The sequence below is a fragment of the Typopeltis vanoorti genome, chromosome 2 (assembly GCF_054136105.1).
Source record: "Typopeltis vanoorti isolate ZY-2024b chromosome 2, IOZ_Tvanoo_1.0, whole genome shotgun sequence".
In the NCBI taxonomy this organism is placed as follows: Eukaryota; Metazoa; Arthropoda; class Arachnida; order Uropygi; family Thelyphonidae; genus Typopeltis; species Typopeltis vanoorti.
In genome coordinates this window covers 12,158,947-12,181,282 of record NC_143550.1, presented here as the reverse complement: position 1 = coordinate 12,181,282, position 22,336 = coordinate 12,158,947, and the positions used below count along the sequence as shown (strand labels likewise).

General features: G+C 33.8%; 1 protein-coding gene across 2 annotated transcripts in view; it reads right to left on the bottom strand.

Moving 5' to 3' along the window:
* The window catches only part of LOC150108820 (actin-1-like), a 379,189-nt gene that overhangs the window by 354,870 nt on the left and 1,983 nt on the right, over window positions 1-22,336 (bottom strand). For both annotated transcript variants that reach the window (XM_090403503.1, XM_090403511.1), the window contains exon 2: window positions 14,049-14,936. In XM_090403503.1, coding sequence (XP_090259629.1) covers window positions 14,049-14,936 — 888 coding nt within the window. The remainder of the gene's footprint in view (window positions 1-14,048; window positions 14,937-22,336) is intronic.

Genomic DNA, 22,336 nt, shown 5'->3' with positions numbered 1-22,336 from the left:
ATTACGAGTGATATTCCACACTGTTCATGCGGTCAGTTTTGGTTTAACACGTGTTACGTAAAAGGTGTGCGATAGTTCATAGTAAATTGTATCGGAGAGATACCGGGACCTCCGATGTCAGTATAGTATTGTTTAGTTTTTTTTTTCCCTTTATTCAATAATTTCTAATTTGTAACTAAAAATAAATAAACCATCATGTATTATATTTGCAGTTTTTTTTTAATTTAAAATTTTTATTTTTTTAAAAAAGTTTTATCGCATTTTAGCACAAACTAGTAATGAATGTATCTCTCAGATACACTCGACCTACAGTGCAATTTTTTCGACCGTGACCTCCGCAGGGTTAAGCGAATAGTCGTAAAGCGAAACGTCAACGTCATAAGACTGGTATTACTGTAATGATAATACACTTGAAGGATTATTAGTCTCGGGGCATATAAATGCTTCTTTCGTTATTGTTAAATTAAAACAATCACTAAAGTTTTTTGGTTACGTCAGTTTTTTAAAAACTAAAAATAATAAATAAATAACATCTTCGGCATAACGTCTTTCTCACAAGAAAACGAAAGAAGTTAGTTGTTAAGATTCCCAAAGCAGGGAGAAATATTTATCAGAACAAGTTGTAAACAAAAACGGTAATTGTTTTGACTAAATGCAGCATAAATATGGAACAATATGGAAAGACGTTGTTTTCCTGAACTGTATATAATTTATATCCTTTCAATCAAATGGAAAATTCTAAATCCCCTCTCATTCAGAAAAAATAAAATAAAATAAATTTTCTGTTTCAGAAAAAAAAAAGAAATAACATTTAAAAATGCATTTCAAATTTTAAAAGGCAATGCAATTCAAAATGGCCAAAATTAAAATATACTCTCTCTCTGTGTGTGTGTGTGTGTGTGTGTGTGTGTAGTAAGCAGATGATAGGCCCACCCCGCTAGGTGCTAGAGGAAAAAAATTAAAAAGAAAAAAAAAAAGATTCCATATAATTTTAAAGGTAACTAAAATGATCAATTATGTTAAATGCATCACAGGAGTATCAGCAGTTGTTACGATAGAGCTACCTAGCTTCTTGTTATGTGATGTTTCTTTCTTTTTCAGACCGGTTATTAATTTCTCTGCAACGTATTCACCATACTGACTTGAGCAGTGTCCTTTCTACAGCTTTCTTTTTTACAAACGAATTTAATTATTGTTAATTATTTAACAATAATTAAACATGTTTGTTATTAATATGTAGTGCACATTTTAACTGCATATAAACTTTCCAAGTCAAGTTACTGCAAATTAAAGTTGCTTGGCAACAAGAGAAACTTTGACTGTTATAATACAAACGTTTCCCATCAAGGGCTGACTGGGCCGATGTCAAGAAGGATGCCAGTAACATATTTTACTGAAAATGGGTCACTGAAAGAAGACGCGTAGCTACGAATTTGTCAAAGGCGCCAATAACCAAGCTATGCTTCGGTACACTTCGTTTCTAAAATATCTTAATCTGTATAATCTCTATATATCGCTACAGATGAAAAAATTGGCTAATCAATAATTGCTGATTTTTATAGTATACTGCTTAAAAGCATGTCGATGGATGCATAAACTACGCAAGTTATTTATAGTAACCACTATAGGAAAATAGGTCTTCTCCTTTCGTGCAGCTGAAATTGTAGTGCGATTGCTCCAAATTGTTGGCACTTGAATAAGTCCATATGATGTATCACATGTTGGGAGAAGTAAAAAAATTAAAAATTTAGAACTGTGGCGCCTTTTTAAAAGGAAAATGAAAAATGTCACGAGCCAAGAAATTGTATAATAAATTACATAGAGAAAATGGATATTAAAGATACAATATTATTTCAAAGCCGAATGTTTGAAAAAACCATGAAAGTTTCCAAAATCAGACCTTACAACCTCGTAAGCTATCAGGCTATTTTAGTTGTTATTTTAAGTAATGCAAGCTAAGGCACCGGGGTTCAGTTAGCCTGCACTACTTAAAATAACATGATCACTACCATATATGCCTTGATATATGGCATCTCTGAACGTTTGTCAAAAATTATGAAGAAATACAAACTCGCTGCGACCTATAAACCAATTAACCAAATTCACAACTTGCTCCCTTTTCCAAAAGACAAACTTTCACCAATTATGGTACATGGTTCATCATGGAACATGAAGTATCAGGATCTTGTAATTTGTCTTACTATGGAAAAACAGGAAGATCTGTAAATGAACGCATTTCTGAACATCAAAGTCCACATCTGCCTTATCAAACCTCACCAATCTGCCCTTGCACAACATGGAGTTGAAAACGCTAACCACAGAATTTAATGGCAAAACACCAATCTGCTACATAGATCCATATATAAACATGAAAGTTTCTGTAAAGAAAGTGCTCTAGACTTACGTCACAGACCCTATTTTAACCGTAACAGCTGTCTCATTATCCCCAATGTCTGGGAAATTGTTATCCTCAATTGCATAAAATAAATTTATCAATTATATTTTAATTTAATTACAGACCAATAGCTTTTAATCCTTAAACACGCTATACATAGAAGGATTCCAATGTAAGCATGCGCACTAATTTTTTTTAACATAATTCCTATTATTGTTTAATAACTGTACTGATGATGTCTTATGACACTTAAGACGAAATATTTGCATACTATTAAAAAGTTAATTACTGTGGCATACGTATGAAATTTTAATTACCGACACTTTCCGGAATCTATCTATATTAGTTTTTTTAGTGTCAGCGTCTCTTCTTGTGTTATCAATAATAGATATCTCACACATGTTAATATTTTGCTGTAGATCAGAAACCTCGCATTGCACAGAATTATTCATTTTTATCCAGGAATAGATACATTTTTACAGTTTCTGTTGTTTCCGAAGACAGAATGAAATTGTCGCTATACCGTTAAAAAAACTTTAAACAGATGCTGTACTGCACAAGCAAGAAAAATGTGTAGCTCTTTTATAACTAAATACATTTGTGTAATGAAAATAAAGAGCGAAAAGGCTTCACTTCGGCGATGTAAAATTATTCAAATTAAGTGGATATTGAATCCAACATTACTTCAGAGCCGAGTAGAGAAACTACAAGAGTTTCGTGACGAATATATCAAAACTATAAAAGTTTCGGCGAGTAAAAGCGTAAGCAAAACTTTCATGACAGCGGCAACTCGTAGTAAAGGTGGGGTAAGTCCGATCACTATCTTTAGTATTTCCCATAATGTAAAACTCCTAAGGTCATGAAAGTTTTGCTTACACTTGTGCCCACCGAAACTTCTATAGTTTCTATATATTCGGCACGAAACTCTTGTAGTTTCTCTACTCAGCTCTGAAGTAATGTTGGATTCAATATCCACTTAATTTGAATACATTTGTGTACCATATTTAGGAACAATTAGTGTATTTAAAGACAACCCGAACGACACTCTTAATGGAATATCCCCCCTCCGGTAGACTATGCTGCATGCATGCATGCATGCAAAGGGAGCAGATTTATTGCGGCAATAAAGACAGAAACTAACTTGAGCATTTGTTTAACAGCTGCTTTCAAATTTTCAGAAATATGTGTAACAGTTGTGATTTTCTTTCTTGACTACTTGTATAAGAAACTATGCCATATTTTAGGGATGTTAGTCAAGTGAGTTTATTTATCATCCTACTAGTTTCACCGATTTTTTGCTATCGACATCTTCATGGATACAATTGGTAAGCGATATGAAGGTAACAGACTAGGTTTTAACTGACAGTTCTAATTCATCTAATTCAGGAATTGAATTAGAACTGTCAGTTAAAACCTAGTCTGTTACCTTCATATCGCTTACCAATTGTATCCATGAAGATGTCGATAGCAAAAAATCGGTGAAACTAGTAGGATGATAAATAAACTCACTTGACTAACATTCCTAAAAGGTGTCATAGTTTCTTATGTGTAACAAATGTTTATAATAGTCATTGGATACAGAAAGCACTCAATTTATGAAAAGCAAACTGAATATAACTTGAAATCAGTTTGATATCATTCAGACACTTGAATGCTAATTGCGTTTAAGTGTCTGGATGGAACTAAAGCTTTGTGGAAATGCGACCACTCGACCTGGAAGCAGCACATATGCTAAAAGCTAGTACCCGCCAGTAGAAAAGGGAACAGCAGACACCAAGGTGGGAACGAGACCTGTTAGTACAATTTTAAATATGGAATGCATAAAGGTCAAGTGAACAATAGCTATGCTTCACGAGAGACGTTTTTGTGAGACACGAAAAGTGTTTACACTTCGTGGTGAGATTAGATTATTATTGGCAAATACTAGAGTGAGACAAGGATTATTTGAATTTTGATACAATTTTTAAATACACCCATATAATACGCACAGAAATCGAAAAAACTATTCACTTAGGAAATTATAATTTTTTCTGGAATGAATCAAAGAAAGGCTGAAATAACACGTTTATACACAAGTTGTTCCAATCTCCTGTTTTCCCTTAGGAATTGTGTTGGCGCATCATCATAAAATTAAGTTTTTTCCTTCTGTTCCATCATCAATATCCTTCGATAGCGATTAAGCTGTGGCTGCACAGCCTTTCCTGTGATTGTCTTTTTCTATAAGTGTGTATTCTCTTCGTAGCCGAAAAAGAATTCTAGATTCTAGCAATTGAGATAGGAATTGGCGTGACAAGTTATGTTAACTTATAAATTTCCTTGAATGCAACCTGAAGTTAATTTTCTTTCAAACATTTTAAAAAGGTTTCCTGGCAAATTCATCAGCAGAAAATAGAACTTTTAATTAATTTTTCAAGCGAATATGCTCAAAAACCGAGCTATAAAAATCCTTTAATTTTTTTTAATAACATCAGGAAACGATAATGTCCCGATTATTGTTATGTGACCATTTAATACTTTGAGTCTAATTTCTATTAGCCTTTCAGTCCAGTAATAATAATATACAGCATTGTTCTTCGTAGATTTCTGTATCATTATAACTGCCTTTGGTATTTCTTTTAGATTTTCAGTCCGCACCAGATATATAGTTATTGGTTTGTTTGGTACCTTTCTTCTTTGTTTCCATTACTATGTGTACATATATTTACACGAACATTGACTTGGTTTAGTTGTTCATCCAGTTCCTCTTCTTTATATGTGGTGCTCCTTACATTCCAAGTTGCGATTTTAATTATATGTTGCTTCTTCAGTTTCGTTTACCTTTTTCCTGAATCATAATCTGACAGTTTGGCTTTTTTTTTTGGCTGAAACTTTAAAGTATATGAAATTCGCCCAGGACAGGTTACTAGCCATTTGCTGAAAAAGTCTAGTGATAGGGTTGCTACATAATACCTCTGTACAGGCAGTGGCGGCCTGTACATAAGCACTGCGATACTGCACCTCCAAGAAAAAAATAAATTTTGTTTGTGTTTATAAATAACAACAATGCTTACACCATTATATAAATGCAATACAACATGTTAAAGGTTACAGTTTATGTTTTGAGATTGATTGAATAGTTAATAATTGGAATTGTTCGATTAACGCTTTAGATTACTAAACAAATGCACTGCGATCTAACGCTGATATTCGCTTGCATTTTACGTCATTCCCAACTGTAACTGCTCAAATAGCAGTGAATTTTTTGTAAGCTTACGCGCCTTATTTCTGTGAGATATGAAACGTTTATTATTGGTGTGTGTGTGCCTGGTGAACTAATTTTTTAAAATCTTATTTTATTTCGTGAAAATAACATAATTATTTATTATAGATACAAGGCTGAATTATGACGAGTGTCACTGTTGAAAATATGAAAAGGATAATATTTTTTCAATTATTTTTACACGAAACAAATGCACTGCGATCTAACGCCGATATTCTTTTGCACTTGTCATTGCTATTGATACGAAACTTATCATTGGTGTTTGTTCGTGGTGAGGATGAAATATTTTTAATAAAGCAATTTTTAATATGTAAACTTATTTATTAATAAATTCGTTACTGATTAGGAAAAAAAGTTTTTATTTTTATTTATTATTATTTTTTTTTATATGCAGCACCGCCACTTAAAACTTTCTCCGGCCGCCACTGCTGCAGGCAGTTCTAACAGCATTTGCTCTGTTAAGATTATACCTCCCATAACCGGTCGTCAGAATCGACCAGGAGAAAGTGAGGATAGCATTGTGTGGGTGAGGTTATATATATATTGGGCTTCACCACTCTTAACATTCCAATGAATGTATATATATTCACATGAAGTATTTGTAAGCTACTCCGAAATCTATTAGTCTTACCTACATAAAAGGACGCAATGTTTCAGTGTCATTTATAAATCCAAGAAATAGTCTTCATCCTTTAAGTAACCTTTAAGAAAGATTACTTCCGACTTCTCATTTCTGAGTTAAGAGAGCTAAAGAATTTTGTGCCAGGAATGTCAAATGTCACTCCCCGATACTCGTTTCCTGAGGTATCTGAAAAATTAGACCATCTTGCCTGAAGGTACGATGCAGGTAAATGAGGTCAGTTAACTGCAGTATGATTAAACATGAAGATATTCTTTAGTATTCTGTTGTGTACATTATGCAATTTGCCAAGAATATTTTTGTATGCTCCCTTCAGGTACAAATTCCATACCGAATTCTTCAGTATACCAGTGCATAATATAGTCTGTAAAAATCAGAAATACTATGCATTTAATATTACGCCTTCTATACAATGTGTAGCTTAATTTGGTTGCAACAGCTTGGATATGGATTTTCCATTTTATATTGTGATCTACATGTATGCCCAGATAGCAGTAGCTGTAGACCCGTTGAGCAACTTCGCAAATACAATCACTTCTGGGGTCGCAGGAAGGAGTATGGTATTTAATTGACAGAAGTGCTTCACTATCCGTCAGTTCAAATAGGATAAATTTAGTTTTCTGAATGTTCATTTTGATTTTGTTTATACTGAACCATGCATGCAGGCTTCATAAATCAGATTCCTCGTTATTCTTTAAGGTTTGCATGTCGCTTGATGAGAAAACTAGTGCCATATTATCAGAATAGCCGATTAGATTTCATTTCAATTCAACAGAAGTCGTTTATATGGATAATAAAAGTGTCAAGGCTCCAAACTTTTGTCTAGAACTGAACCTAGAGGAACACTAGTTTTGATGAGTTGGTATTCGTTAGGCTGAACGAATCCTTTTGAACAGGAGAGAAGCGTTTTTTTTTTTTCATATTTCACGGCCGTCCCGTTGTTTTAATAAAAATTAAAATTTTGTCCCTTTTTTAATAAAAACTATAAATATACTTTAATATTGGTCAACTATTCATAACCTATAATCATTTGTGGATCAGTGGACCCTCATAAAATCTATATTTGTGAGGCAGTTGGATACAACCAAACAAGTGATCGAACTAAAATGCTCCCAAATTTCTGCCGTAAAGGATCCTACCTGGGGCAAAGCCTAAAATAATAGCATTTAATATTGACTGCGATTTGCTCTGCCTGCAAGAAACTCACAGAGGAGAAGGTGCTGCAAGACCTTACATCCATGGTATGAAACCCAAAGAAATACCCCACAATAAATATGGCAGTGCAATATTTACAAAGAGAACTTGATCCCATAGTCCATTGACTCAACGAACAACAGAAATATTGACTCTTTCTTTTAAGGTTACACGGTGATCAGCATTCATATTTATGAATTTAGGGACACAAAACACACGTGTTGAAAAGATTATTTTACTGATTAATAATAAAATAATAACTTTACGTTTCGACCACTGTAATGAGGTCATCTTCAGAAGGATACATGTGTATAAGAACCAAGCTACATGCTGTTGCACTCTATACAGATAAATTAGATCTATGTTGTTAACTAATCTTTTTTCTTAGCTCATTGTAATGTATTCTAATTTGCTGTAAATCATGTTGTACCACTTACTTACTACTGTACTACTTGTGTTTGGATACGAAATAAAAAAAAAAGTTGGATACATGGAATAAAGAAAATATTCTTGTATCTGATAGATGTGTACAGATTTTTTCTTAAATGAGCGAAAAACGCCGAGACTTTGAAGACGTTTGTAATATTGTAGAGTTTATTCTTTGTCTTCAGGAAGTACAGCACCTGTTGGAAGAATATTTTCTGTTATGAACAGTATGTGGTCAAAGGAGAAATCTAAGGATTTCTAAGGTCCTTCGACCTTAACTTCCTATGAATAGGTGCTGAGACAATGAGGGCTATGTTAGTTGTAAGACAAAATTGTGTGATGGAGTGTGGGAAGTTTTATGATAAGGTGTTGAAAGACCGAAATTTGCTGCATAACATTACTTCATCGGAGAAATATTCTTAGTACGATCGTGGTGAAATGTAGTCCCACATCTATGTGTACCTAAATTTTTGTATGAGTTCTGTCATTGAAGAATAATGGTAAGCTCAATATGTTTATGTAATAAAAAACTTTTTTTTTACCATCTTACTTTTTCATGCATACAGAATATTACATAACCCCGTCCCGTTTTTGTCTCAAGTAAATATGGTCAGCTTAGTATTCGTTCAAGCTGCTGTTTCTTTGAACTGCTTGCCATCAGTTTTCTAAAGATTGAAACCACAGGTGGTGGAAATTCTCAGAAAGAATTTTTCTTTCCAAATTAATTTGACTTAAAATCAACTAATCAGGAATAATCAGTTTTATTTCAAGAAACAAAAACTGCGATACAGATAAATGATTCGAACACGTCCATTCCGCTTACGTCATCGGGAGTATTTAATAAAAAAAATAACTTTAAATTTGGTCATAGCGAAGAGGTCCTTTATGATCTTTATAATGACCATATATTTTTGGGGAAATTGGACAAATCAGAAATTGTTTCCTAATAAAAAAACGCAGGTTGCGTTTATTTGTTTCACTAAAAAGCTTTATAGCATTTATTATAAAATTTAGCATATACACAGCATCATATTATTACTTAAAAAATTCAATTTTGATACTTTCACAAGAATGAAGTTTTTTTAATAAATCAGGTTTATGTTTTAAAAATTCATAAAACTGCATACAGTTCACGTCAAAGTTGCAATTTGGTGTAAATGCATGCTTTCAATATTTTCGATTTTTAATTGGGTGTTTTCACTGGTGCACATATTATTCACTAATGAAAATACTCGTTCAGCGGGAGCATTAGATCCAGATATAAGCAAAATTCAACGATTTTAAAAATGTTTTTAAAAGATATCTGTTTACGTCCACTCACTCCTACACTACACACACAGCTAAGTACAATATGCACACACATCAACTATGCCGCCATATATGCCTCGCCACTAGCGAGTGCCCGTGAAATGACAGTTTCATATTTCTATGGGCAGTGTGCAGCGCGCAAATATTCAATTTACTATTTCAATTCATAAAGAACAAAATGGTCATTTTTAGAAAAAAAAATCGAAAGGACAGAGCAGTGAAATAAAGTATTATCCTCTTAAATAAATGACGTATGGTCACCATAATGATCTTACAAATAAACAGCATAACACCGCGATATAACATTATGGTATAAATGGGAATGGGAATAAATCTTTTATCCCCCGCTTGGAGGGCAGAGCATATCGTTTATTTCCTTCAAGGACGGTTAGCTCAGAAGTGAATTAGAAGCAGGTATGTGTGCAAGATATCCACATGCCTGGTTTATACGAAGCGAACCACGGGAGGTGGTAGTGAAGTAAATCCATTGTGAAAAATGATTAATTAGCCAAGAGACTAATAATACATTATTAGTCTCTTGACTGAAAGTGTTAGAAGCAACCATTTCAAAACATGGAATGAGTAAAAACAATTCCAATATTAAGCTTTTACAATTGAACTGTTTGATGGAATGGACAATGTTTTCCTGCAAAATTCTGAACTTGATATAAATGGACTAATTAATATTGCCACAACTTGCAGGAAACTGCATCAGTTACTATCCATACATTTCTGAAGACTTGTATTTCGCACTTAATAATCGCATTTGCCAGAATTCACGGTGCTTGTGCTTCCATTTAAACAAATTCTGCATATCGATAAGTAAATCGAGGTCAGTTTCACAAAATGCTTTTTTGAAATTTTATGGTAGTTTTGACTGCTCTACAGTATGTCAGCACCTAATTGACGTCTTTCAGAAGTCGGAAAAATGATTTTTGAAATATTTATCCCCAAACTCGGGATTTTGTTTCCATTATATTTCATAATAGGTGTTATTTTAGATATTAGCAATGAAGCTTTCACTTCCCTACCCAAATGTTATTGTTGAAAGAAGGTATGGTAGAAGAAAGTAAAAGAAAATACAAAAAAGTCCATTCGGTCGAAGCATATTTACGCGGCAGATATTTACATGTGGAAAGACATTGGACTTCTGCTAACATGTTATAAAACTACGTTGTAAACTCGAAAACTCTAAAACAGAAAAATCACCTTTAACCCTGCGGAGATCGCAAGTTACATGTATCTGAAAGATACATTTATTATTATTATTATTATTATTCCTGACACCTCCAAGGAGTCCGAAGACTCATCGCGGGAGGACACCTACAACTGTCTCAACCACTACACTGAACCTCTACTACGAATCATCTCCATCAACCATCCAATTTCACCACCACCACAACTAATATTTTTTGTCTGTAAATTACGTGTGTTCTGAAAAGCCGATTTGTCTGTTTTGCGGGATGAAAAGCCCGAGTTTCCGGGAGAAAAAACTCTGCTACCTCCGTATGCGATCGGCTAACTCACCTTCGATTGAAATCATTACTAGTATTTATTACTAGTATGTGCTAAAATGCGATAAAAACACTGCAAATATAATACATGATGGTTTTGTTTGTTTTCAATTACAATCTAGAAATTATTGAAGAAAGAAACAAAGAAAAAAAAATACCAGTGGCGGCTCGTGGCTTGAAATCGTGGTGATGATGCAACTTTCGAAATATACATGCACACTAAGTACGTGTTTGGATAAAATATAAAAATTATGGTAAAAATTAAAAAAAAAAAATTAAACATGACAAAATATTGTTTATTATCGATAAAATTATATAGTTCGGTATAATTCAAAATTACTTAAAAATAAAATATCTTCTTGTTTTGTTACATGAAAAAATATTGTTTATTATCGATAAAATTATACAGTTTAGTATAATTCAAAATTATTTAAAAATGAAATCCATTCCTTTAATTGTAATTAAAGGAATGGATTTACAATTTTTGGACATTACAATTAAATCCTTTAATTGAATGCCCAAATATTTAAAGAGATGGAGTAAACTACTTTTCATTATTTTTTATACAAAATAAGAGAATTGTATAGGATTGTTGATGATAAAATTAAATATTAGAAGCAAATATAAATAAATTAATAAATATATTTGTATATCGAGAAAAATTGGAGGTGCTGCAGTTCCGTATTGCCTATGCACGAGTCGCTCCTGACCAATACTATATGATATGATATGACCAATACAATACCCCTGATCGCATAAACAGTGTGGAATATCACTCGTAATATATGCATGCACAGCTAGTTATGACCTCCAAGCTATACACTTGGTATGTGTAAGAATATTTATATTAAACAATTTGTTTGTATCTATCAGATCAGCCGCGACCTCCGCAGGGTTAAGAAAATTCTCATGTAGAAAACTGAAAATTACAAAAAACCTGGGTGTGAATGTGAAAAAACAAGCTCATCCATTCTAAAAACTTATCTACAAAACTACAGAAACTGAGAATAGGAAAATTCTATACCTCATTTAATGAAACTGCTGAAAAGGGCTTCAGCATCCTACGTTTATGAAGGCTACCAAGCGCCATTACAGGGCGTTTCACCTGAAGGTAATTTAACCTGTCTCCTCCGAGGACGAAACGGATTTTTCATCCCTGAAACTTTGGTTTTTCTTGCAGAAAAATGCGCTAACCGCATAGAACAACACAGGCAGTGATTTAAGGCCAGTTGCTTCGGTCTGAATTCAAAAACTCAACCCAATCCTATTTTCCTTTAGTGCTGTGTTTTCTAACTGTGGTCGACTACTAGCATCCTTCATAAGTTCGAATGCGATTTCCAACCGCTGCTCATCTAAATATAACAATAGATGACGATGCTTCACAAAGATTTATAAGTTTTTTTTTTACTAATTCATTATTCATCATTCCGATTTTATTATTTTTCGAGAGACATTTTAACTTTTTTTTTTTAAAGTGCATCGACCACTTTACCTCAAAACCCAGAAATGTACCCATGTGTATACTCATCAGTATTCTTAGCTTCATTCTCCCCTTATTAACTGCAGTTACTTGCCTACGAGGACCTTTGTGAGATAAGAACATATGGCACCTCTTGTCGTTCGGGAACAGAAACAAGAGCGGATAACTGAAACATGACTAAAACCTTCAGGAATGATTTCTTTTTGATTAATAATAATATTATTATTATTAACAATAAATGTATTATTATTAATAGTAGTACTAATAATGATTAATGCTATTCCTCCCCCATCCTCCTCACCGTAATGATTGGAGAGATATTTAATGGAGAATAATTATAGAACAACATGGTTTCTAATTGTCTTTCGTGTCCGATAACCTGTTTCATGTCCGTATTATTTTGTGTTCATGGAACTTAGAGGAAAAGCCCAGCTATCGCCTTATTAGGCCTGCTAACTCACCTTCAGTTGAAGAGGATTGATAATAATTATGATCGTTGTACAGGATTCCAACCCAGGTCTTTCTAATTAAACGGCTTCATTTATACCGACTGAACTACTCAGGCCCTATTCGGAGCTACAAAGAAAAAAAAAAAACGTGTCGAAATTATGTATTACAATAAGTCTCTGAAATAGCGTAATTAGTATTAGTACAAGAAGCTGTAAAGAAGTTTTCCGAAATGATATTAGTAATTCTGGTCTGGCTGGGTGAAATTTAATGACATTTTACAGTATATGAAAGTTTTAATTTCGGTCTAAGTAGTGCTATTATGACAAAATTTGGTAGAACGAAATTTGTTCCGTACAGATAAATCGCTATCTGCACAATGAAGCAGTATGTACACTTACGTAAAATGCTACAAAATGCAAGAAAATAATTATTAGGTTTCAATAACCACTTCCACCATATGTTGTCTGTATCTTGAATAACGTTAGGTATTGTTGCCGAAATGAATTATGAAAGAATTCATCGAAAAATTTTCGGTGAATTGTTTTTTCGACGAATTGTCATTCGTTAAATTGTCGTTCAATGAATTGTTTATTCGGCGAATTGCTTTTTGGATGAATTTTCACGGAACCTGTAAAAGAGAAGATGTTGACACCAGCAAAAATAAGAATTCGATGGTTCTTGTTGTACAAGACTGATCAAACCACATCTATACCACTGTGCACTAGTCTGGTGCCCAAGTTTCGAGAATAAAATATAAAATAGTGAGGAATTGAGAAAACGTTTTGAGAAAAACCTAACCAAGAATGGGGAATGTAAGATAACAGATTGAGAGACGTGTAATTTGCAGGGTTTGGTAGAAAAGAAGGAGGGGTATGAATAGACGTTACTGTGTTGAGTTTTTTCGATGTTCATCCCATCCACAAAAGATCAGATTAAGATTATAGTATATTAGTATGTGGTCAGGCTAAGGATAAGATAATCGAAAAATGAAAGTACATACCAAACATGGAATTTTTTTTTTTTTTATTATCATAATTATTATCAGTTGAAGTAGTATCATCATACACTGTGCCTGGAAAACGGACCTGTACAGATGAGTATCCTGCATTAACAACAATAATTAAATCTAGGACACTAGAAAAGTTAAAACTTTTGAATTTGTAATTGCCAAAGAGATTACTGGATTAACGTCACTTAAGACACTGATCAGTCCAAACATTACAGTCTATTATTATTATAAATTTGGGCATAGGCTGCCGTTAAACTGATTTCTGATTATCAGTTTTACCGTAACATTAAACACCTGAGAAGAAAATAAAATTCTCAATAAACCTATATAATTTGTCGATAAAATGAAACTACTTCAAACAAAAAATACTTACCTAATTTGATCTCTTCAGTTCTTGCATCGTATATATTATTCTCCTCCTCCTCCTCTTCTGGAATTGCAAATAATTCCACTCCAGAGAGCTGGCTATAAGGATAGTGAAAACATGCAACAGGAGTTTCCGAAATGTTATCTCCAAATTTATTTATTTCTACAGGAACAGAAGCAAGCCTTGGTGAAATGGCAAGTGTAGATTCTGCAACTGCGTTTTCTTGATCGAATACATTGTCGTTATTTGGCGATTCTGTTATGCAAATTGGACTATCCATTAAGTGAAAGTCCTTTTCTGTATTTTGATTCAATGGATTTTTCCACAGTAATTCAGAACTATCTGCATTGTCCTCTCCTATATCTGAAATACATGAATTTAATCGAAATGTTTCCACTGGAGAAATTATTTCTTGATGGCTGTCTGTTTTTGAGGATGGCTTTGAACAACTGGACTTTGGTAAAGTGCTGCTGGATCGACCGTTTGAACTATCTCTATCGATGTCACAATTATTCCGAGGGCAGAACACACTGTGACAAACGGCTGAATTGAATGTTGCGCTTGGAAAGTTTCCTGCATTCCGTTCTTTGCTGAATATACACTGTTGTTTTTCGTTAATAACAGCATTATTTTCTGCCGAATTGCTCTTTTTCTGGTTCTTATGAAAGACGTACGCTTGTGTACTTTTTATATTAATTTCGGATTCGTCAACAGAACTGTTTTTTGTAACATTAGCAAGTTCAACAGAAGTAATTCTAGGACTTAAATTCGTAGCCAACTTATTAGGCATTTCTTTTACCTTTTTCGAATATTCTTTGCCATTCTTTTTCAGTTGTTCCTGAAAAAAATGCAGGCTTGCGTGAAAATTGATGCTATCCGTCATTGATGCGAAGTCTAAAAGTGAAAAAAAAAAAAAAAAAAAAAAAAGAAACGTAGTAAATGGAAAAATCCAAATAATGCAAGTAAGCATGCAAAAAGAAAAATAACTAATAAGAATTTGTATTAGTCGTATAGTGCACCAACATAAATTCTATTTAAAAAGAAATGAATCAGTTACGCTACAGGACGGTGTCTCTTTATATTACAAATCTGTTGCTTCTTCCGAATGGTTTCTATTCCCCTGAAAATTCCTAGTAAGAATTGGAAAGAGATTTCTTTAGACAACGGATTTCGTAGACACCGACAAGGTTTCGTTCTCTGCAAACTGGAACCACAGTATATACATGAATACGTATAGCAGCCCGCAGGCTGAATGGCTTAAATAATCAGAATTAGAATTTGCGTGATTAAATAATCAGAATTAGTCGAAATGCGGTTCGATGATAACGAACAACTATCTTCACTACTCTATAATAGGTATCACGAATATTTGAAAATTTTAAATTTATCTCATATCTGCTTCATACCTCAATGCGGTTCGTGTCAATAGTGAGGAGTGAACTGGCATTGCCCATAGTGCAAACTACCAGAATGACCACAACCAACTTGCCTGGCTGAAGCAGGGTTATCACTTCAGTAGCACTAGCAACTGATCCTGTATGATGTAAAAAAACAAATGCTCAATGATACAACACAGATTGTGGATAGGGGGGTATCCAGATAATCTGGTAAGGAAGGAAGAACGGAAAAGTCATTGTAAACGGATGAAATTGAGGATTGCACCTTAAATCAAAAATACATTTTATAAATTAGATAAGAAAAATGTAAAATACATGCATATCGGAAACAAAAAAGAAATGCACGAATTAAATAAATCTTATTTTTTAGTGCGGTCGAGAAATAAGAATTAAAGCAGGTGTAGGAGTAATTATACATGAGGATTTTCAAAATACGATGAAAAGAATCTGAATACGTATCCAAAAGAAATAAAAATAAAACTATGATTAGTGCCTATGATCTAGATTCTAGGCTAGGGGGGTTCTCAAACTGTGCTACGAGTACCCCTTGGGGTTACGTGGTAAAAATTTTGGCGAGTACGCCGTGCGACTTGACCTTAGCAAGATGACCCCAACCATTGAACTGTGCAAGCATAAACAAGCGCAACCATTTTACTGATTACCCAGTAAAATGTTCATAATTTTATAAGATTTGTTAAATTATGTCACTCTGTGTTTATCGATATATGTAATTTAATGAATACAAAATTTAATGAATTTTGTATTCATTAAATATGTGTGTATATGTTTTATTTTATTCCCATGTCATACTATAACTAGTTTTATCTATTTATACAAGAGTACGCCAGTTACATACACATTTCCAGGGCTTATGTGAAGCATAAAAGGTTGAGAACTACTGTTCTAGACTATAGGTACTAATCATTGTTTTGTTTTTATATGCGGATATTATTATATGGGATATTATTTATATCCGCATATTAAATAATATCCGCATATTATTTATATAAATATAAATAATATGCGGATATTATTATATGGGATTTTTCCATCCTCTAGAGCAGGCATATCAAACACGCGGGCCGCATGTGGCCAGTCAAACTTTGTAACCAATATGGTTATTTAACTTTTGACAACACCGAATTAAATAAACATATTTAAAAAATTAACATTTCCCTTAACATTATTTTATACGCCAAACTACTCTGCAATTTCTAAAGGAAATATGTTCTATTTGTCATTTCAAAAAATCTTGTTACACCACTGTATAAATATCGAATTTTAACGAGCAAGTCTACGTACGCGGCTACATTCGCTGACCACAGCAATTGGAGGCTACCTGTTCGCAATTTTCAAGTCGTAAGAAAGTGTAGTGTTTTCTTTATAATTAATAAAGAATTTATAAAAATAATGTCGAAAACTTCAACCAGTATGAGTAAAAAACGATTAATTGAACAACATCGTAGTTTTCAAGAAAAATTGGAGTTACAATATATTTGTATTCAAGGGAAAAATGCATGCCTGATAAGTAGAAGCTCTATTGCAGTTTGTAAAGAATATAATATTAAAAGGCAGTACGATACAAATCATAAAGAAAACTATGACAAATCATAAAAAAAAAAAAAAAAACTATGTTGCGAAACTTCGTGAAGATAAATTGTCAGAATTAAAGTTGACACTTCAAAATCACCAAAGTGTATTTACCAACCTATGGAAGATAATAGAGCTACGATAAAAATCAATTATTTGTTATCACATTTAATTGCAAGCAAGTCGAAACTATTAACTGAGGGAAATTTATTCGCGAATGCATTATTGTCCTATGTGTCCATTATGTGTCCTAATCAATTAAAGAAAATTTTAAATACAACCTTATCTCGAAATACCATTGCTAGCAGAATTGATGATACAGTCGGGAACTTAAGGAAATCAATAATTCAAACATTTCAGATTTATTCCCTTGCAATTGACGAACGTACAGATCTACGCGATATCGCTCAGCTGGCTGTTTTTATTCGTAAATGAGATATGAACTTAAAAGTAAGTGAAGAACTTCTAGAAATTATTCTATGCACGATACAACCACTGGAGTGGATATTTTTGACGCCCTTATGGAAGTTTTGAATGAATACATTTTACCGTTAAAAAAGTTTGTCTTGCAACTGATGGTGCTCCTGATATGACTGGTATTGTTAAAGAAGTTGTTACAAATTTAAACAAAAATGCAAAGAACATGGTAATAATAAATTTCAACATTCTTATTGCATTATTCATCAGCAAACACTATGCTTTTAAGTTCAAAGTTTTAAATATTGGACATGTCCTTAAATGTCAGTAAAATTGTATTCGTGCAAGGGCTTAATCATCGCCAATTTAGTAACTTTCCTAGAAGATATAGAAAGTGAATATAGCGATCTACCTTGTTATACAGAAATTAGATGGCTTTCCAGTCATCAAGTTTTAAAGCAATTCTTCGAATTGCTGGACGAAATTACCATTTTTTTTAGAATCGAAAAATTATGAATGTGAAATATTAAAAAAATGATCAATGGATAAATGACCTGGCTTTTTCAGTTGACATTACAAGTCAACTTAATCTTAAGCTACAAGGCAACCATCAAGTAGTTACCATGTTATTTGATATTAACATTTTCAAACAGAAATTATTACTTTGGCAAAAACAAATTCAAAAAGAAAATTTATCCTATTTTAAATGTTATTATTATCGGAGACCTCCAGGGAGTCAAGGACTCATTGAGGGAAGCTGTAAATTACCCAAGCCAGCTATCATACCTTCCTTTAAATTCATTTACACTAGATGCACTCACTATCCCCTAAGGGCAAATTATTCCATCACTCACTGCTCTCTGGGAGAAAACACCTAGCTCTTACCCCTTTCTTGACTGAGAAACAATCATAACTTCCATGGATGCCCCCCCGTGTCTCTCCCCGCCTTCCATATAAAGAAAAATTTCGTTAGGAATACATTGAGATTCCTCCTCATTCAAGCACTTTTTCAAAGATCCCCATGCATTGCTGACATTTTTTCCATTCGGTAATCTGTCTGCCATCCACATACTCGCAATCTGTCCTCATAATCTAAATCCCATAATCCGGATGTAATCTTTGTAACTCTTCTTTGCACCGTTTCCACAGCTTCTTGGAACCCTTGGAACCCGGGAGACAAAATCTGCGCAGTAATCCAGGTGTGATCTTATCAAAGCCTTATAAAGAGGCAAATATTACTTCCTTATCCTTACATGTCAAGGTTCGCTTCAACATAGCAATTATCCTCCGAGTTGTATTTGCAATTTTTGCTACGTGAACTTTTAACTTTAAATTCTTATCCAAAATACCTTGCCTCTTCAGTTTCTTCATGAACCTCTAACTCTTCATCCAACGTAGCACTGTGCACCTGGTTGATATATCTTAGCAAAGCGAGCACTCATTAACTAAACAATCTCATTAGCTTCCGACACTCGTGTACCATCTGCATTCAATAAAGTTATTTCATTCATTCTTTTGCTTGCAGCATACCGATAGAATTCTTTTGGATTGATTTTAGCTTTCATAGCCAATTTCTTTTCATACTCCGTTTTAGCTTTTCTCACAATACTTCTAGAAATTCTCATTATGTTCTTTCCACATCATTTTCTTCTTGTGGATCTCTTGATTAATAAGGCTGCACATCCATTCCACTTCCAACCTATTTATTCTTCGAACACTAGGGAATACATTGAGATACCGCCCCATTCAAGCACTTTTTCAAAGATTCCCATGCATTGCTGACATTTTTTCCATTCAGTAACTGATACCATGGGACCAAAGATAGTATTCTTCTAAGTGGTTCATAATTTCCTGCTTTATAGTTCAGCATGTAACCTTTTTAAATCATCGGTACTTCAATACAAGTAGATACATCCCAAGAAAGAACCTCATGATCACTGTCACTAATTATTGGTGAAATAGCCATATTCTTAACAGAGATCCCATCTGAAGCTATGAGCAAATCCAACACTTTAACCTCTAGTTCCTTCTTTCACATGCTGCTTGAGAAAGTTGTCTCGCAACAATTCAATAAATTCCTGTTCTTTCTTATCAAGAGATTTTTGTTCTACCCAATCAATGTTTGGAAAATTAAAGTCACCCATAATGATCAATCACTTGGTACCCATATGGCTATTGTCGATGCATTACTTTACACTATAACTGAGCTGGCAGGTCTTAAGCAACACCCCACCATATATTTCATTCTGTTAACCTCCATTTCACACCAGATAGACTCAAACTCATCGCTACATGGAACATTGTTACCATCATTATTTTCTTGTATTTCTACCCTAACTGGACTTAAGTCATTTGATATCATTAGTAGCACTCCTCTCTCTTCTAAAAATAGCATATCAGTTACACCCGATCCCACTTACCATATCCGATTCTGATAGCCAGGTTTCACTAATGCCAAACAATCTTAGGCCACACCGTATTCAATAAAGAACAGTGAGTGAAACTGTAAATTGCACAAGAGGTGACTTGAATAAGTCCACTGTTTACAAATTTTTCACGATGTCCTTAACTTTTGAAAGCAGTGTTCCGCTTGCCCTCGACAGTTGTCAGCGCACAAGACAACACGCATGGGAACATGTCTGGAGAGTCTGTTGCGATAATACATCAACAGAGGCGAGGATTTTCTCGTTGGCCTGGTTCAGGAGACGAAACGTGGGTTTCCAATGACCTGGAAACATCCACAATCTCCTGTGCGTTAAAAATTAAAAACTGTTCCCACTGTCCGAAAAGTCATATCACAGTGTTCTGGGATCGTCAAGGCGTTCTATTGGTAGACTTCTTGCCGAAAGGAGGAACAATCAATGCAGAACTTTGGTGTTACCTTCGACGCAAACGACTAGGACCATAACAACGATACTCCACACACGCTGCGCATACCATTCGTGAGTATTTGCGCTGTAATCGTTAGGAAACGCTGTCGTCCAGTCCCTTACAATCCAGACTTCCATTTGTTCCGCCCCCGTTGAGACAAGTGAATCAATACATTTGGAGATTTTGTAGAGAAGCACTGCATGTTCACTTATTTCTTCGTGTATAATGTAACTTTCTATTATTAAACATCCTCGAAAGGAAAACGTGTTACCTTACTTTTCGGAAACCCCTCCTATAAAGGACAATGTTGTAAAAAATGTTCAGTGAATTTTTTTTTTCTACAGCGTTAGGTACTTAACAGGTACCTAACGCCTACCTGGTCTTCAGCGGGAACGTATAGTGAATTTATTTGGAGTATGAGAAAGCTATAGATAGGATGTGAAGAAGGGCTAAAAGTGCAAGAAGAGAAAACTGATCATGACCAGAAATCTGAGTGACATCTTTCTCATAAGAAAAAGGACAACTGTGTTTTGCTAGAATTCAGGATCGGGCGAAACGGGATTGCCACGAAACTGCTAATAATAAGTGAATGTGGTTTACCTTTCAAAATTTCCAAATAAAATAAAAATTGAAATTAAATATTAAATTAAATTAATGAAATAAAAATTGAAATATTAAGAGGGAATATTACCTGTGGATTCACCTAACGTGAATCCACAGGTAATATTCCCGCTACATTGTTTTGAAATCACAACATTAATAATTGAATTTTGGTTATATTTAGCAAATTGCGATTTTCTTTTATTTAGTTAATATTCTACTTATATAATATATACATAAATGATAGTGAGAGCGGATATGTAGTACAGGTGTGCACTTAACGTTTCGTGGATGTGAACCACATGAAACAATCATTCACTTTGAATAGAAAATACAGCATTTAACTACAGCATATGCAAACCACAGCTCTTCGAAGAACTTAAATCACCATGAAATAACCTACAATTGACCTACACGTCTCTTTTCGTCCAGTTGATAAACTAAATACCTTCCTTATCTCCACCAACAGACAAATATTCTCCTCTCTCTTATCCTGGAGTTCACAGAATCCCATGCTCTTTGCTGCTGAAATTATTATGTACAGACTGGTTGTTCTGTACAAATTCATCTTGAAGACCAACAATAATATATTCACTTATGGAGCCCAATAAATCCGGTTTACCAAGCCACGCCTTATCTGCAAAACACAGAATTCAGTGGAACAATACCGAAATTCTACACAAAAGCTATTTTATTTTGGGAAAACTGTACAAAGAAAGCTATAACGCACAGTCTTAGCAAGAACGATTGCCTTAAGCTTTCTCACTTTGGGAAAGTTATCCTAATTAATAATCATTGCTGTGTTTTCTAAATTTTAATTATTTATATAATTTTATTTATTGATTGATATTATTAATGCAGATCTCCTGCAGTCCATAGCGCATATAATATCACTCACTTTCAATTTAACTGTTCTCGCTTTTTTTTTTTTTGTGGTTATTATCTTTCTGTATTGAAAATCACTATGAAATTTCTGCAAATTCACCAACTTGACGTAAGTGAATTAAATAGTATTGTAATGTTTTCCACTTACGTCTCGATTTTTAAAATCATATTAATACCGTGGTTGGATTAAAGGTTGGATAATCGGATAGACTTTGTGCTAGAAACTAAACGTGGTATTTATTTTTGAAACCACTGAAGCTTTTCTCTAGTAAAAAAAAGCGTAGTTGATCTCACGCTGGGCAATAAATTCATCCAACTGGTGGGATTATTTTGTTGAAATGATTCAAAGAAAGTCATGTAAGTAATCATGGCAAGGTGTCTTTCGTTCGTTTCCACTATTCACAAGTCGATAGTGGGCATTTTCATATAATGAAACAATATTCAAAGATGAAGGTGAGAAGTTAGGCGATAGCGAAGCTCATGTTGTTGCACACTTTAATAATGAAACAAAACAAAACCAGGTTTCTGAAAACA